Genomic DNA, 18,567 nt, shown 5'->3' with positions numbered 1-18,567 from the left:
GTCTGGAAGATAGTGATGGGGACTTAGAAAGGAGGCACTGGGGGCACTAAGGATAAAGGATGCACTGAGGGCACTAAGCAGGACAGAGGCACTGGGGGCACTAAGGACATGGGAAGGAGGCACTGGGGGCACTAAGGATACGGGAAGGAGGCACTGGGGGCACTAAGGATACAGGAAGGAGGCACTGGGGGTACTAAGGACACAGTACGGAGACACTGGAGGCACTAAGGACATGGGAAGGAGGCATTGGAGGCACTAAGGATACGGGAAGGAGGCACTGGGGGCACTAAGGACACAGTACGGAGACACTGGAGGCACTAAGGACATGGGAAGGAGGCACTGGGGGCACTAAGGATACGGGAAGGAGGCACTAAGGACATGGGAAGGGGCACTAGTGACATAGGCAGGAGGCACTGAGGGCACTAAGGACATAGGGAGAGACACAGACAGAAAAAATGACAGACAGGCAGCGTCCAAGGAGAGAGAGATAAAGAAAAAAAAATAGACAGACAGACATCTACTCTAGCACCCGTTAATGTAACGGGCTTTAACACTAGTTTAATAATAAGCTGCTAATTGGTGTTAATGAGCAATAATAGGCTATAATTGGCCTTAACTGGCACCAATTAGCAGGTACGTGCATAACCCACCTTAGTTGTTATTCTAGATGTTGCAAGTACAAATTCCATCATGCACTGCTGCTAGGTGGGTGGATCTGAGAGAGGCATAGAATCAGAGGTGCACCCATGAGTCACATGTGCAGGTACTAGAATAAATAGGGTTACCAGACGTCCGGAGATCGAAGGGGGGGGGCCGAACTGGGGTGGATTGGAGCGTGACTTGGGCGGAACGGGGGCGGGGCTGGTGTCACGTGTCTGGGGTTTTAGATTAACAAAATCTGGTAACCCTAAGAATGAAGGATAATATTAGCACTCATGCACCTAGCTTCCAACAATTAGCTGGACACAACTAATTTTAGATGTGTGCATGCAGACTTACGCTAGTATTCTATAAGGGCAATTGCCGTTATAGAATCTAGCCTTACAAGATCATGAAGGGCATAGAGAGAGTAGAGAGGGACAGATTCTTTAAATTCTCGGAAAATAAAAGAACAAGAGGGTATTCGGAAAAGTTGAAAGGGGACAGATTCAAAACGAATGCTAGGAAGTTCTTCTTTACCCAACGTGTGGTGGACACCTGGAATGCGCTTCCAGAGGGCGTAATAGGGCAGAGTACAGTACTGGGGTTGAAAAGGGGATAGAGGGGTAAAGATAGAGGATTACTGCACAGGTCCTGAACCTTTTGGGCCGCCGCGTGAGTGGACTGCTGGGCACGATGGACCTCAGGTCTGACCCAGTGGAGGCATTACTTATGTTCTTAGCGCATTCTATCCCATCACCTAACTTAAGATGCCATTTCTTGAATTTACTCCTATGTTCTCCTAATCTCACTCTCAATTTTTTTGTCTCTACCCCCAACCCTAATTTGCCCTATATGGTTAATCATTTTTCCACAGATGGCTCTGTGAAATCTTCCCTTCCATGGGCTAGCAGAATACCCTAGTGCTGCTTGTTGGTTGGCGGTATGTGGCGGCCATCTTTTCTCCCATTCTGAGCCTAAACACACCACAATGCTTTCTACTCACCAGCTCATGCTATTGCCTTTTGCACTAAGCAAGGATTTGGACAAAGAAATGGTAGATTTGAAATCTAAGGTCAAACGAAAACAAAAAAGCAATCCAACTAGTCTGCAGTGAAAATCAATCAGAACAAACAAAGAAGAACTGCAGACAAACGTTCAAGATGCAGGCTAAGTTTATTAAAACAATTGTATGTTGCGGTTAGTGTCACCACCTTTTTATGAACCTGGGGACCTGACATGGTCCGTGTTTCGGTTAACACGCCTTCATCAGGGGTCCCTAATTTGGAAAGTATCAAATCAAGCTGCAACTAAAATAAACATAAGCCTGTATAGAAAGTAACTAGAAACTACAACAGTAACTAGTTATTAGGGATCCCTGATGAAGGTGTGTTAACCGAAACATGGACCATATCGGGTCCCCTGGTCAGCAGATTTGAACTCTAAACATAATTTTAAAAAACTCTTTAGGTGAACATCCAGGCATAATGGCATCGCTGGCAAAGCAATGCTGCCTGTAAACATGGTAACAATACAGGAAACTTATTTGTCATGGAGCAACTAAATATGAATGCATGCTATTCGCTCAATCAATTATTTTGCATACTTGAAAAACTTAATAGGACTCTAGTCTTTTGTGATGAACTTGACCTTTGTAGATGGACTGCATTCCAAAGCCCTTGAAGCTGGAATTTATATTTTAATCCTTCTGTTTTAAAGTTTATTGCTATAAAGTACAGAGCCTTTTGGCAGGGATTCAGCAACTCTGCCCCTGAATTCGGTGATGTCATATTATCCCTCCACCATCAGAATTGTGATGTCACTCTATCACCAGAGTCCGTGAAGCTAAATAAATATGGGATTCTAAAGTGGGATGAGTGTTACAAGGTTTGGTTTTACACAAATAATCAAAGTCTATTTTAAGAGCTGGAAAAACATATATAAACTGTTTTATGCCATGCAGGCCTCCCTGGTTTGGGGCAGAGAGAAAGAGCTAGGCATACGAGACTGCGTGAATCTCTGTTCTAATGAGGCCAGGGGAACTCGGGCATACGCAAAGACAACAAAGCTCCAACAGAAGGGGGAGGGGAATATGGCTGCCTGGCCACAGAAGCTTGTTAAGGGTTAGTCTCCAAGGAGACATCCCTTCGAGCCCTCAGGGCCAGCCAAGCCTTATAGTCTGCAGTTGGGGGTGGGGAGTGGCAAGTACATGTCACTACGTGATACAGTGTCTCTGCTGTGTGTTGAGGATAGTGAAAATCAAATTTCAGGTTTATTAAAAAATTTGATATACCGCCTCATTAAAAATTCAAAGCGGTTTTACATAATATAAAAACAAAGTATAATCAGAACGAACATTAAAAACAAATTACAAACAATCAAACGCACTGACGAACATAAACAGCAATGTTACTTACCGTAACAGTTGTTATCCAGGGACAGCAGGCAGCTATTCTCACTAGTGGGTGATGTCATCAGACAGAGCCCCGGTACGGACGTCTCACAAGCACGTGTTGCTTGTAGAAACTTAAAGTTTCTAGATGCCCGCACCGCGCATGCGCCGGTGCCTTCCCGCCCGGAGATCCGGGCGTGTCTCCTCAGTTCAGGTAGCTAGCCTGAGAAGCCAACCCAGGGGAGGTGGGTGGGACGTGAGAATAGCTGCCTGCTGTCCCTGGATAACAACTGTTACGGTAAGTAACATTGCTTTATCCCAGGACAAGCAGGCAGGTATTCTCACTAGTGGGTGACCTCCAAGCTAACCTCAGTGGGATGGAGGGGGAGTTGGCGACTTAAGAGAATAAATTTTTCAATACTGTTTGGCCAAACTGTCCATCCCGTCTGGAGAGAGTATCCAGACAATAATGTGAGGTGAATGTGTGAACCGAGGACCAGGTGGCAGCCTTACAAATTTCCTCGATTGGTGTTGATCTGAGGAATGCTACTGAGGCTGCCATTGCTCTGACCTTATGGGCTGTGACCTTACAAGGAAGTGATAATCCAGCCTGGGCATAGCAGAAAGAGATACAAGCCGCCATCCAATTAGAGATGGTGCGCTTTGATACGGGTCTTCCCAACTTGTTAGGATCGAAGGAGACAAAAAGTTGAGGAGTGGTTCTGTGTGGCTTGGTGCGATCCAGGTAGAAAGCCAAGGCACGTTTACAGTCTAGAGTGTGAAGGGCCGATTCTCCGTGGTGAGAATGGGGCTTAGGGAAGAATACTGGAAGTACAATGGATTGGTTGAGATGAAATTCGGAGACCACCTTAGGCAGGAATTTCGGGTGAGTGCGGAGGACCACCTTGTCATGATGGAATACTGTGAATGGTGGATCCGCCATCAATGCCTGAAGTTCGCTGACTCTGCGAGCGGACGTAAGGGCTACAAGAAAAAGCACTTTCCAGGTGAGATACTTAAGAGGGGCCCTGTTGAGTGGTTCAAACGGGGGCTTCATGAGACGGGAAAGGACTACATTGAGGTCCCAAACTACTGGGGGTGGTTTGAGAGGAGGGTTAACATGGAAGAGTCCTTTCATAAATCTGGCGACCACCGGATGGGCCGAGAGGGGTTTCCCTTGTAGGGGCTGGTGGAACGCCGCAATAGCGCTCAGGTGGACTCGTATGGATGTGGACTTGAGCCCAGATTGAGATAGGTGTAGGAGATAGTCCAGCACGGAGGATAAGGAAGCTCGCTGAGGTTCCTTTGATTTAGAAACACACCATGAGGAGAATCTGGTCCATTTCTGGGAGTAGCATTGTCGAGTGGCGGGCTTCCTGGAAGCTTCCAAGACCTCCCTCACTTCTTGTGAGAATTGGTGAGGGGTTACGTTGAGAGGAACCAAGCTGTCAGGTGGAGAGACTGCAGGTTGGGATGAAGCAGTGATCCTTGATGTTGAGTAAGTAGTGAAGGAAACACTGGAAGTGGTACTGGTTCCCTGCTGCTGAGTTGAAGTAGGAGGGAGAACCAAGGTTGTCTGGGCCACCGAGGGGCTATTAGAATCATGGTAGCCCGTTCGAGTTTCAGCTTGACCAGAGTCTTCTGGGTCAGCGGGAATGGAGGGAACGCATATAGAAATCGTTTCCCCCAGTTCAGTAGAAAAGCATCTGCCTCGAGGCGATGAGGAGTGTAGATCCTGGAGCAAAACTGAGGCAGTTTGGAGTTGTGGGGAGCCGCAAAGAGGTCTATCTGAGGCGTCCCCCATTGCGTGAAGATTTGGTGAAGGGGGCTGGAATGGAGAGTCCATTCATGCGGTTGTAGCAGACGGCTTAGTTTGTCTGCTAAGACGTTGTTCTCCCCCTGAATGTAGACTGCTCTGAGTAGGGCGTTGTGGCGCACCGCCCAGTCCCAGACTCGTAGAGCTTCCTGGCAAGGAGGGCCGAGCCCGTGCCTCCTTGCTTGTTGATATAATACATGGCGGCCTGATTGTCTGTGCGAATGAGGATTACCATGTCGTGAAGTAGGTGTTGGAAAGCTTGGAGCGCATTGAAGATGGCTCTGAGTTCCAGTAGATTGATTTGGTGTAGTCTTTCCGCACTGGTCCAGAATCCTTGGGTGCGGAGACCATCCAGGTGGGCCCCCCATGCGTAATTCGACGAATCGGTTGTGAGAACTTTCTGATGGGGGGGAGAGTGCATCAGCAAACCTCTGGATAGATTCGAAGAGGTCATCCACCAAAGTAGAGACTGCCGAAGAGCAGGTGTGACTAAGATGTGTTTGGATAGTGGATCGGACGTCTGATTCCACTGTGATGCCAGGGTCCACTGGGGGATCCTGAGGTGGAGTCTGGCAAAGGGTGTCACATGTACTGTGGAGGCCATATGGCCCAGGAGCACCATCAGTTGTCTCGCCGGTAGGGTTTGGCGAGTAGACACCGACTGGCAGAGATGAAGAAGAGACTCCATGCGTTGCAGAGGCAGGAATGCTCGGAGTCGGGTGGTGTCCAGGACCGCTCCGATGAAGGGGAGGGACTGGGTGGGTTGTAGATGAGACTTGGAAAAGTTGATCTCGAAGCCCAAATTTTGGAGGAAGTAGGTTGTAGCCAAGGCCGCCGAAGTGACCTCTGGGGCTGACGGGGCCTTGATGAGCCAGTCGTCGAGGTATGGGAACACCTGTAGACCCCTGTCCCGGAGTGCTGCGGCCACTACCACCAGGCACTTTGTGAAGACTCTGGGGGATGAAGATAGGCCGAATGGTAGCACTCGATACTGTAGGTGCAGATTTCCCACCCGAAATCTGAGGAACTTTCGGGAGGTCGGGTGAATGGGGATGTGAGTGTAGGCCTCCTTGAGATCCAGGGAGCATAACCAGTCGTTCTGCTCGAGGAGGGGGTATAGAGAAGCCAAAGTCAACATGCAAAACTTCTCTTTGACCAGAAACTTGTTGAGGGCCCGAAGGTCTAAAATGGGTCGCAGGTCGCCCGTTTTCTTCGGGACAAGGAAGTACCGGGAGTAAAACCCTCGGTTCAATTGGTCTGACGGGACCGGCTCGACAGCCCGAAGCTGAAGTAAGGTTTGGACTTTCTGAAGAAGAAGGGCGGTCTGCGTCGAGCTTGAAGGATACTCTCTTGGAGGATGGTCCGGGGGGACCCGATGGAATTGAAGAGAGTATCCTTCTCTTATGATGGTAAGGACCCATAGGTCCGTGGTTATGGCCTCCCATCGATGGTAAAAAAGATGGAGGCGGCCCCCTATGGGAGAGGCTGAGTGCAGAACGGTGTCGGTTATGCTCCCGGGAGGGGAGTCAAAAGGGCTGGGGAGCCTTAGGTGCAGCCGGTGGCTGAGGTTTTTGCTGAGACTTCTGGGGAGGTTGTCTCTTCGCAGGTTGTCTCGCAGCAGGCGTTTGTCTGGGCATGTAACGCCGCTGGTAAATCAGGGGTGGCCTGGAAGGTCGAGACTGTTGAGGTTTGGGTTTGGGCCGCAGGATGGATTGAAAAGATTTTTCATGATCCGACAGCTTCTTGGTAACAGTTTCGATAGACTCATCGAACAGGTCAGCTCCAGCACATGGTACGTTGGCGAGTCTGTCCTGGAGGTTGGGATCCATATCGATTGTACGGAGCCATGCCAGGCGACGCATGGCTACCGCGCTTGCGGCAGCACGTGCCGAGAGTTCGAATGCATCGAAGGAGGATTGCATCAGCTGGAGGCGTAATTGGGAGAGGGAGGCTACCACTTCCTCGAACTCGAATCGAGCTTGGTTGTCTATGAACGGAGTGAACTTGCGGAGCACCGGCAAGAAGAACTCCAGATAGGAAGAGAAAAAGAAATTGTAGTTCAGCACCCGTGACGCCATCATGGAGTTTTGATAGAATTTTCTACCAAATTTGTCCATCGTTCTCCCCTCTCGGCCTGGCGGTACAGAGGCGTAGACCTGAGAGGGATGAGAGCGTTTAAGAGAGGACTCGACCAGTAGGGATTGGTGGGAGAGTTGAGGGCCCTCAAACCCTTTATGGTGCACGATGCGGTATCGAGCATCGAGTTTGCTGGGGATCGCCGGTATGGAGTACGGTGTTTCGAAACACTGCATGAAGGTCTGATCCAGCAATTTATGCAGGGGGAGCCGAAGCGACTCCGTTGGAGGGTTAGGTAAATGCATGGTGTCCAGATACTCTTTGGAGTATCGGGAGCCCGTGTCAAGGGTCACATCCAGATCATCCGCCATTTGTCGGAGGAATGATGAGAAGGACAATTGATCCGCCAGCGTCGGCCTGTGGGACGGGCTGGAGGAGGAGGAGGCCTCCAGGTCCATGGACATCGGGGAGTGGCAAGGAGAATCGGGCACCGGTGTCTCCTCGTACTCCGGGCCCCCCGGAGGGGACACCTCTGATGAGGAGTATCCCCTACGTTGCAGTTTTTTCTGCGGTGACACCTCCGAATGGCGTGAAGAGTGCCAGGATGAGTGTCTCGATCGGTGCCCGTCTCGGTGGCGGGACGGGGATCGGGATCGTCTGTGCATCGCATGGTCTCCCGAGGCCCCCAAGTGGTGGATAGGGCTGGAAGCGGTGGATCGCAACTGGGGTTGCGATGCGGGTTCTTGCGATGCTACCCAAGTCTGGTAAGGAGTACGGAAGAACTCTTCCTGACTATGCCCAGGGCTTTGAGTATCGATCGGAGGTCTGGTCCCATGTTGGCGCGGAGGCGTAATGGGTTCTAATGGCGGCATATCGGTAAGCGAGGCTTGCCGCGTGGGCATCGCCGCCCTCCCCCGTTCGTCCTCGTCGGTTTTCGAGGTCGAACGGGGAGGAGGGGGAGGGGGCGGACCGCCCCTTTGGACTGGTACCGGGAGGTCACCCTGTATGGCAGCGATGAGCCCGGGTCCGATGGTCTGCATGAGCTCAACGAATTGAGCTTCCAGCACGGACCGTAGCGAAGCCGATAAGGAGGGATCCGCACCGAAAAGGGGGTCCTCCTGCACGGTCATCGCGCTCCTTCGAGGCCGAGTGCTTCTGCTTAGTAGCTTTCGGCACTTTGATGACCACTGGCACTGTGGAAGGAAGAGGTACCTGAACCGAGGAGACCGGGGCAGGCACCGACGTCGAGCTCGTGGATGGTGTCGGGATGAACGATGCCGGTTTCACCACACTCGATGCAGGAGGGGTCGATACCGGTTTCGCCCGAACCGGGGAGGTATCGGATGAAGTGGAGGCTGAGGGATCCTTAGCTGCGTCCATCTTGAACATCGATTCCCACAATAGGCAACGCCGCTTGAATGAGCGTGCCGTAAGGGTAGAGCAAGGCCTGCACGATTTCGGGATGTGGTCAGGGCCCAAACACTGCAAACAGCGCCGGTGAGGGTCCGTGAGTGAAATTGCGCGTTGGCACTTGCTGCACTTTTTAAACCCGGTGATTGGCCGGGACATAGGCCGGAAAATCTCCGCCGCGAGGTCGAAGCCAGTGGGCCTGAGCCACGTGGCCGGCCCGTTCGACCCGCCGGAGGAAATAATCTTCTTTTTTTTTTTTTTTTTTTTTTTACTGAAAAAGAAAAGTACTGTTAACTGTAATTAAAAGAAAGCGAAAACGCGGACAAGGAAGGCAAATTTAACTGAATTCAGCTAGCGCATGATGAAGTTGAACTTCTCAGCTCCGCGGAAAGAAAAGAACTGAGGAGACACGCCCGGATCTCCGGGCGGGAAGGCACCGGTGCATGCGCGGTGCGGGCATCTAGAAACTTTAAGTTTCTACAAGCAACACGTGCTTGTGAGACGTCCGTACCGGGGCTCTGTCTGATGACATCACCCACTAGTGAGAATACCTGCCTGCTTGTCCTGGGATAATTACCAATACAAGATGGAAAAGGGTAGAAATACAATTTGTATAAAGAGAAAGAGAGGGGAAGAGGGATCAAGACAAAAGGAAGGGGCACAAAGTATAAAAGGTCTAAAATAATGTAAAATAAGCTAAAATGATTAAAAGATGGCAAGGAACAGATTTCCATTACTGTCCTTAAAAGGCCTATTATACACCATATGCGTCTTTAAAAAGAAAAGCCTTCAAATTACTTTTAAATTTATCAAGGGATGTCATTTCTCTTATATAATTTGGTGCTGAATTCCAGATGGTAGGGCCATGACAGAAAAAATGCTAGTGCGCATATTGTTAATGTAACTTAAAGAGGGATGGATAGCAAGTTTTGATTAGATGAACGCAATGTACGATGGGGGTATAGGGGATTAATAGTCTGTTAATTAAATCAGGTTGGCTGGAAGTTTTGGTCTTGTAAGATAGCAACATTATTTTATAGGAAATTCGATGATCTATAGGAAGCCAGTGAGCATTGATCAAAAGAGGTGCGACATGATCGTATTTAGAACTACAGCACTTGTGTGTGTGGGGAGGAGTTTCCAAGTTCACAATATTTTTATAGTGACCCTGGGTTTACACAGTGTTGTATAATTGTCATAACTATTCAGGTACAAAATGTCCTTGCACAAAAGAGCTTACAGTCTAAGCTGGTACCTGAGGCAAAGGAAGAGAGCAACTTGTCCTACAAAGGGTTGCCAGATTTTCCAGTCAGAAAATCCGGACCCCTAGACCCGCTCCCCAGGCCCGCCTAGTTCTGCCCATCTCCGTCCTTTAATGCCCTAATCCCACCCCCCAGTCTCACCCTAGCCCCACCCCCCACTGCCTGCTCTTGTCGGGCAGGAAGTCCGCACATGCACGGATGCCACGCGATGATGTCGCACACACGTGCTTGTGCACGTGACATTATCACGTGGCATCCGCGCATGCACGGACTTCCTCCCTGCCTGATGTGATTTGACAAAGTGCTGGGCTTTGAAAAGCCTTCCAGACCCCCGAACATGTCCTCAAAAGGAGGACATGTCCAGGGAAATCCAGACTTCTGATAATCCTAGTCCTACATCACAAGAGATGCCACCAGTAGTGAACAAAAGCTTTTCTGGGTCTTAGCCCACTGCGTTAACCTCCAGGTCCCATCCATTCCATTTTATATCACAATAAATCATCAAATTCTTCCCTTTTGCTACTCAGCTTCTCTCTCATTCCTGGGGAACTATTAGCCTTTTCAGTCCTTGACACCTTCTCATCCTTCTGGGCTCCCATCACTCCAAAATCAGGGACTCAAGAATGCTGCTGTCCCAGGTCCTATTAGAAACCTTTGTAGATCTCAGGATATGAACTGGAAGGGGACTTGGGGGTGATAAGAGTCTGAGAATCTCAAGGTGGGGAAACAATGCTCGGCCTAGCGGATGCTGGACATGGGGAGCAGGGAAGGGAGAAGGGGTACTACTGGATAGGGGGGAGGTAAAAGTAAGGGAGAAGGGCTACTGCTGGACAGGAGGAGCAGGGAAGGGGTGCTGCTGGATGGGGGGGAGGTAAAAGTAAGGGAGAAGGGCTACTGCTAGACAGGGGGAGCAGGGAAGGGGTGCTGCTGGACAGGGGGGAGGTAAAAGGAAAGGAGAAGGGCTACTGCTGGACAAGGAGAGCATGGAAGGGGTACTGCTGGACAGGGGGGACAGACAGAAAGACAGACAGGGGGCCAGGGAGAGAGACAGAAAGAAAGACAGACAGGCAGGGGGCAAGGAGAGAGAACGAAAGACAGACAGAATGTGATAAAGTGGTAGCTAAGGCTAGAAGGATGCTTGGCTGTATAGAGAGCGGCATAACCAGCAGAAAAAAAAGAGGTGCTAATGCCCTTGTGGATATGTAGTCAGCAGCCCTTACTCAGGTCTCATGCTTGGATGCCCTGAAATCATCGTTAAAATCCTGTGGGTTGCTGAGGGGGCCGACAAATTGTCTGATTTGAAAACGGAGATCCATGTTCAAAAATGACTTCGCGTTCAAATGAGTTTTGCAGAAGTCTGCCGTAATCCCATCTGATCCGTCGTTGGAAAAACGACTTTGACAAATGCGCAGAGCAGGTTGTTTAATTTTGGAATCTGTTAGCATTCGGATGGGGGGGGAGGAGTGATTGAAGCTCTGGAGTGTCAGCTACCAAAAAGAAGCCCAATGCCCAAAGGAAGGAAAGAAGGGTGCCCTAAAAGCGTACGGAAGGAAGTATCAGGGGTGTAATTCCCAGAAGGTCGCCTAAAGTTGGGTGTCTAAAGGGCGTGTGCCAAATGGGAATTCTATAACGGTAATTGTGCGCATAACTGCTTTTATAGAATACTAAGTCCACAGCTGCGCACCTAACTTACACTAGCTCGATGTCTGATTTAAATGATCATGCCTAACTGCTCTCAGGTGCGTAATTATATTCTAGAACTTTTACTCAGAAGTGTTAAGTGCACGCCTGACCCATCCATGCCCCTCCCACACCCAAACCCCTCCAGCAGTTACATGATAAAAAAAATTACATGCTAAGGCCAAAAAATTGGCTTCCCATCCATCACCGTGTCATTTATAAAACTCTGTTATTGACTTTTAAAACAAGAAACACTGGACAGTCAGAATTCATTAATAAATTTTTGATACCGTACGCCACATCGCGTTTTCTTCGTTCCTCGGAGCAAAATTTATTAGCAATCCCAGCCTCAAATCATATTAACATTGTAAGAAACACCATCTTTTCAGTAGTTGCCCCAACCCTCTTGAATTTGGCACCAAATGCTCTAAGAGAGATAACTAATCTCGAGAAAGTTAAATCTTTCCTTAAGACATTCCTTTTTAAAGATGCCTTTCAAGTGTGAGTGTCCTTTTAAGGATTTTAATATTTTTTAAAATCTTTTATGAGTCCATTCGTATTGGACTTACTTGTTTTTAACCCCACCCTCTTGTTTATACCTTTATATCTAACTTTTCTTTCATCACTGTAGTTCTCTCCCTTTTTTCCACTCATACCCGTTTGTTCAGTCGTGTATGTCATTGTTTTGTCTAATCATGTATGTTTATTTTGTCAAAGTTATGTTAAATTGTATTATCTGTTTCTACCCTATTTTAAAATGTATAACCACCTTGAAATAAATGATAAGGTGGTATATCAAAATTTTAATAAACTTGAAACTTAAGCTTATAAAATACTATGGGCTAGATTCACCAACCTGCCCGATCTGGGCAGGTCCGACGAAATCACCAAACTGCAACATGCAGATGGGGGCGATCGGTGGAATGCCCCCATCTGCTGGCACGGATCGCTCTATAGCAATCTCCATCTTTAGATGTCTGCGCATGCGCTGGACCTCCGGCCCGGCACTTTTTTTTTTTCTTTTTTTAAACTTTTTTTTACAGCCTGTGGTTAAAACCACAGGCTTACACTGTGGGGAAGGGTGGGAGAGTCGGGGCAGGCAGGCGATCAGGGCAGCGTCGGGTCAGGCAGGCGATCAGGGCAGCTACAGTTGGGGCAGGCAGGCAGGCAGGCAGATCGGGGAATCAGGAGATCGTGGCTGAGAGCAGGGCGGCAGAAGGCAGTCGGAAAGTGCTTCAGCGACTGGTCCTCAGCAGTTGCTTTTATGGGTTGATGGGCCAGCACAGTCGAATCGGCAAATTTGTTTAGTGAATCGCATCCCTGCCTACTTTGCATGCAGTTCCGCTCATTTGCATGCGCGGGCCGGAATAGGATCTTAAAACAGGTGAGTGAATACTGCAGGAGGGAAATCGGGTCACAAAGGGCTCGCAAACCGATCGGTACACGATCGGTTTGCTTAGTGAATCTAGCCCTATGTGCAGCTACACGCATAACTGCAAATTAGCACCACATAACTCCAATTATAGCCAACTACTGTCAACATCAATTAGCCCTAATTTAAAAATTCAGTTATGCATGAGCAATATTCTATACCCTGCACACACAATAGTAAGAGCTTAAATGAATTAAGCAAGATTACAGAATTAAGTGGAGGGGGGAGTGTTTTCTGCATTCCGTACTTACATGCTAGGCAACCACTCACAGATTACTTTGTAGACCATTTATTCAGTAGTCTTATTTTGGTACCCTATACTTGTCTGAAGCGACACATTTAACTGTTTTGGGCCCTGACTTGGAAAACTCCTCCCCTATCCTGTTAGAGAATCCACGTCAGATCTGGCCAATAACTTCCAATCCTAGTCTCATGAATTAAGCCAGCTCCTGGTCAAATATGAGCAGAAAAATAATACACTTAGCCTCAGTAGAAAGGCATGCAGCCTACACTCACCCCAAATCCTACTTTATAATATTAATTTTTCTGTGCAGAAGTCAGACATCCCTTACTTACCTGACTGCCTGCTTTTCAAATCTTTTAAATGATAACCCAAGCTGGGGAGAAGAGGGACATAGAGAACCTTTGGATGTCATCCAAGCTCAATGAGAAAGTTCAGACTATAACCTGAGCAAAGATGACCAGCATAATCCCTTGCTCTACTGTCACCCAAAATTAACTGGGTCAGAAATTACTAGACAAGCACCAAGAAGAAGCTGCACAATCCATCCACCATCAGTTTGGAGATAGAGAAACATACTGAACATTCCAAGTTGACCAATACCCTTAAAAGGTAAAGCTCTTGGGACTATGTTTTCTCTGCTTCCATCTGCTGGTAGATGGACATAACCCAATTGTTCTGGACTGGTCTGGCATAGATGGCATGGACAATTTCCCGGAGGAAAAGTCCATAGTCTTATTGAGAAAGACATGGTGGAAGCCACCTCTTGCCCTGGATCGGTAGCATGGAATGTTGCTACTATTTGGGGTTCCGGAACCTTTTGTTACTCTTTGGGATTCCAGAATCTTGCTATTCTTTAGGATTCTGAATGGAACGTTGCTACTCCTTAGGTTCTGGCCAGGTTCTAGTGACCTGGATTGGCCCCCGTGAGAACGGGTTACTGGGCTTGATGGACCATTGGTCTGACCTAGTAAGGCTATTCTTATGTTCTTATGTCATGGAATACTGCATTTGTTTTAGGAAACCAAAGCAATGGGGCTGACCTGATGGCTCAGTGGCAGTGCAGTCCAGTTTCTGCTTTTTAGGCTAGCTTGAGTTGGGGGAAAACGAGGAAGGCAATAGTTACAGTTTAAAGGGGACAGGAGGAGGCAGCATCTAGGTACCACACAATACTGACCCTTACTTATCAGACCAGCTTCTGTAGGAAGCTGCAGTCTACAGTGTGTGGCTGAAACATGACAGTCAGTGCGATGGCTGGGTTAGATAGAAGTGGGGCTTAAGATGGGGGAACTCTCCCAAATGAGTGCTCGCAAGACTGCAGCACCAACTGATGTTGATTCCAACTGAGCTGGAATCCCTAAGGAGCAGAAGGAGACTACTAAACCTAGGGTTACCATATTACTTATGGGGAATTTAGGAAACAACTAAAAACATATCTGTTCTTGAAGTATTTAGTAGAGAATGACACGGTGACAAAATTCATCACCATTCCCGTCCCCGTGGATAACCACGGGAAATAATCCCATGTCATTTTCTAGTGTCTATTTCAACCTCGGTCCTTCTACACCAGCATTCTTCAAAGCAAAGCTTGAGGGTCAGTGGTTGTGGCCATTCATACTCTGATTCTTATGTGAGCCAAGGATAATGAAGCCATTGTGACATCACTGATGTGATTGGCTCTTAGGCACTGGTGGAATGAGGCATTATGACATCACAATATCTGCTCTGGATACCAGAGACTGTCATTCTGTAGTGTCTGTTTCAACCTCAGTCCTTCTACACCAGCATTCTTCAAAGCAAAGCTTGCGGGTCAGTGGTTGTGGCCATTCATACTCTGATTCTTATGTGAGCCAAGAATAATGAAGCCATTATGACATCACTGATGTGATTGGCTCTTAGGCACTGGTGGAATGAGGCATTATGACATCACAATATCTGCTCTGGATACCAGAGACTGTCATTCTGTAGTGTCTGTTTCAACCTCAGTCCTTCTACACCAGCATTCTTCAAAGCAAAGCTTGCGGGTCAGTGGTTGTGGCCATTCATACTCTGATTCTTATGTGAGCCAAGAATAATGAAGCCATTATGACATCACTGATGTGATTGGCTCTTAGGCACTGGTGGAATGAGGCATTATGACATCACAATATCTGCTCTGGATACCAGAGACTGTCATTCTGTAGTGTCTATTTCAATCTCAGTCCTTCTACACCAGTGGTCAGTGGTTGTGGTCATTCATACTCTGATTCTTCCCTCTCTCCTTAAAGAATGACATGAAGATGGTTTCCCGCGGTTATCCGCGGGGATGGGAACGGTGATGAATTTTGTCACCGTGTCATTCTCTAGTATTTAGGTAACTGACCTATACAATCTTAGTCCACAACTACTGATTCCCCAGAACTGTTAATTACTAACCCTTAACTTTGTTAAATCTACTCAATCTGTAACATCTATTAATCATTGTAAACCGCATAGAACTTCATGGTCCTATGATATATAAACTGTTATTATTATGTCTGGATTTCTCCGGACGGCTTTTCAAAACCCAGCACTTTGTCCGGGTTTTGAAAAGCTTCTGGTAACGAGCGACGTCGGGAAGGCATTCGCGCACACACACAATAACAAACATTAAGAAAAATAAACCCTCAAACAAGGGCAAATTGGAAAAGCTAGATAAATATTTCCACTTACCTCCATAGAACAGCAGAGAACTGCATCTTCTTTCACATCCTGGGACTGCAACAACTAAAAACAACAGAAACAAAGGGTCAAGATTAATAAATATGTCTTAGGTGGGCCAAGGGCAGTCCTGCTACAATTGGTCACATCTGAATCTCTGCCGTTCCCTGTTTCGGCTTGTTTGCAGTCAGAGTGGCAAAAGGGCTTTGCCAAAGCCTCTTTTGGACTCTCAGGTTCCAGTGTTGCTCTGAACCCCATAAGTCAGTGGTCCCCAACCCTATCCTGGTGGACCACCAGTCCAATCGGGTTTTCAGGCTAGCCCTAATGAATATGCAGGAAAGAGATTTTCATATAATGGAAGTTTTAGGCTTGCCAATCTGCTCCATGCATATTCATTAGGGCTAGCCTGAAAATCTGATTGGCCTGGTGGTCCACCAGGACAGGGTTGGGGACCACTGCCATAAGTCATCGGCCTGATCCTCCTTACCAGACCACGCTGCCTACTTTCCAGCTGGTCTACAATCTGCACTATATTCTTCTGACTATACCCCTTCAAAACAAGTTTGGAGAATCAAAAAAGGAGATGATTCAGAGAGAACTTTAAACACTGAAGACAGCGCATACGGTTAAGAGCAGTGGGCTATGCTCAGTTCATATCCCAATGTTTTTCCTTGTGGTCCTGGGTCACCTGCTTATCTATTGCCTCCACGATACAGCAAAAAAATTAGCCCCAAAAAAGAATTCTCAAATGCTTAAAAGATACAAATCACTAGTGATAGGGCATGCCAAAGGGCTCGGCACTTGGGGCATCGTATGCCATGCGAGCTTGATGTTTTTCTTTGGCATTCCTTATATATTTATGTGAACCACTGTTTTCACCAATTGATTTATTTGAGCACTAATTTGCACACGGGAGCGCCCAGATGATGGTGTGCGGCTGGCCCGCGATGCATTGCAGGCTTTGCTTCTTGTAAGCACCAGAGTTGCTCGTTTGAGTTACTCTTAAGAGCTTTCAACTTTACTCTGGGGGTGCTCCCTCACAATTTATATTATATTAATTAAATTTCGGAAGCCATTGCTCTCACGTGGCATGCTTTGCTCTTTGGCATGCCCTATCACAGTGGTCTCAAACTCGTGGCCTGCCAGGTACTATTTTGAGACCCTCGGTATGTTTATAATAATCACAAAAGTAAAATAAAACAGCTTCTTGATCATATGTCTCTTTAGCTATAAATTACAATAGTATTAGTAAGACTTAGCCAAAAGGAAATATTTATAAACTATAAAGAGTTTTACCTCTTGCAAAATTGTCATTTCTTTAATAAGATATTGACTATTTTTTCTGAGGCCCTCCAAGTACCTACAAATCCTATCACTAGTGTGCCCTATCACTAGTGATTGTATCTATTGCCTCCAACAGAAACTAAAATTGTGATCCTTTTAGGGACAGGGAAATACCTACTGTACCTGAATGTAATTTACCTTGATCTGCAACCAAAAAAGGCACGGACCAAATCCCCCCCCCCAAATGGGGGTCAATATCCAAAGTAATTCAACTGGTTCCTGGCCATTTAAATCACCTGAATGGGGCTATCCATTGATATATTCGGTGGCACTTAACCAGATCACGCTGCTGAATTCCACCACTGCCACACACAAAGCTGACTATTTTGTGGGAGATCCAGGGACGGAGTCTGCACCCTGTGTAGTTAAGTGCTGACATTCAGCATTTAACTGCCTTAGTTACTCCTGACAGAATTCTGCATGAACCAGATTGTGGTTCACATAAACAGTCGTGTCTAAGCCGGCACAAGATAAGGAAGTGACTTGCTGTGCAGCGGGTCACTTCCTCCTGTACTGCCTGCGTTTGCACTGAATTCTGCACAGCATGTACAGAATCCTATACATCTCAAGAGGGGTGAAGAAATCTGCAGAATTCTGTCTGGAGTACTAAGCTTACCAGATAAATTGCACTGCTTAAAACTCAAGTCTTATCTTTATCCGGCTGAATATTGCACTTAATCAGATAAGGGATAATCATGCTCACAGACCCAGATAATTCAATACCAGTGCCCAGACATGGCTTGGCACTGAATACCTGGGCATAACGGTAGCGGTGGCGAAAATAACACTGAATATTTATCCCCTGCCGGCTGAATATTTACCCTAAATGAATATCTTCCAAGTGCCAAGAGCCAGAAATTCAAGGTTTAGTTTAGTGCATCTGGTAACTTGATTTTTCACTTTCAATTCCAAAAACTTTCAAAGCGAAGAGCATTAATATAAATTAATATAAATGTATACACCAAGTCTAAAATTGCTTCCCAGCCCCCTTCACATTGTATGGGAGAACTTAAGTGCACACTGTCACTTTGTAACCAGCCATGAAATGAAAGTGTGCGACTGCTTTTCACTTATATAGACAGTTACAAAATTCTGCTATTAGTTATTACTGGCATATTCCACAACATACTGTGACACTGATTTACAAAACCTGGGCTATAGTAATATTAGATTGCCAACAAATGTACAAAAGACAGGAAATTCACAATTATGGGTCCCCGAGGGAGCCACAACTCAGTAGACTCTTGAGTATTGCTGGATTTCAACTGTTTTCCTATGACGTTATGCCACCATAATGTAAAGCACTGAATGTCTCTCCATTCAGAATTATGTAACAGAGGATTTCAGGACCCCTCATCCGTGTCCCTCCCATCTCCTGTACCTCTTTCTGCTCTCCTCTCCCCCCTCCCCCCCCCCCGTGTTTGCTTTCTCTTCCTCCATCACACCTTGGATCCTGTACCCTTCTACGAATGCCTCCCTTACAAGCCTTATATAAACCAGAGAACAAATTCATATCAAGTTGTATTGAATTACCAGATCTCAAATACCCAAGGCACCACTTGAATGATTTTTCATGCCCTTACTGGGGTGGTAAAT

General features: G+C 47.2%; 1 protein-coding gene across 2 annotated transcripts in view; it reads right to left on the bottom strand.

The window, feature by feature from the left end:
• The window catches only part of CTIF (cap binding complex dependent translation initiation factor), a 463,145-nt gene that overhangs the window by 5,465 nt on the left and 439,113 nt on the right, over positions 1 to 18,567 (bottom strand). For both annotated transcript variants that reach the window (XM_033934740.1, XM_033934750.1), the window contains exon 11: positions 15,640 to 15,693. In XM_033934740.1, the coding sequence (XP_033790631.1) occupies positions 15,640 to 15,693 (54 nt within the window). The remainder of the gene's footprint in view (positions 1 to 15,639; positions 15,694 to 18,567) is intronic.

Source organism: Geotrypetes seraphini, chromosome 1, assembly GCF_902459505.1.
Source record: "Geotrypetes seraphini chromosome 1, aGeoSer1.1, whole genome shotgun sequence".
NCBI lineage: Eukaryota > Metazoa > Chordata > Amphibia > Gymnophiona > Dermophiidae > Geotrypetes > Geotrypetes seraphini.
This window is presented reverse-complemented; position numbering and strand designations above follow the sequence as displayed.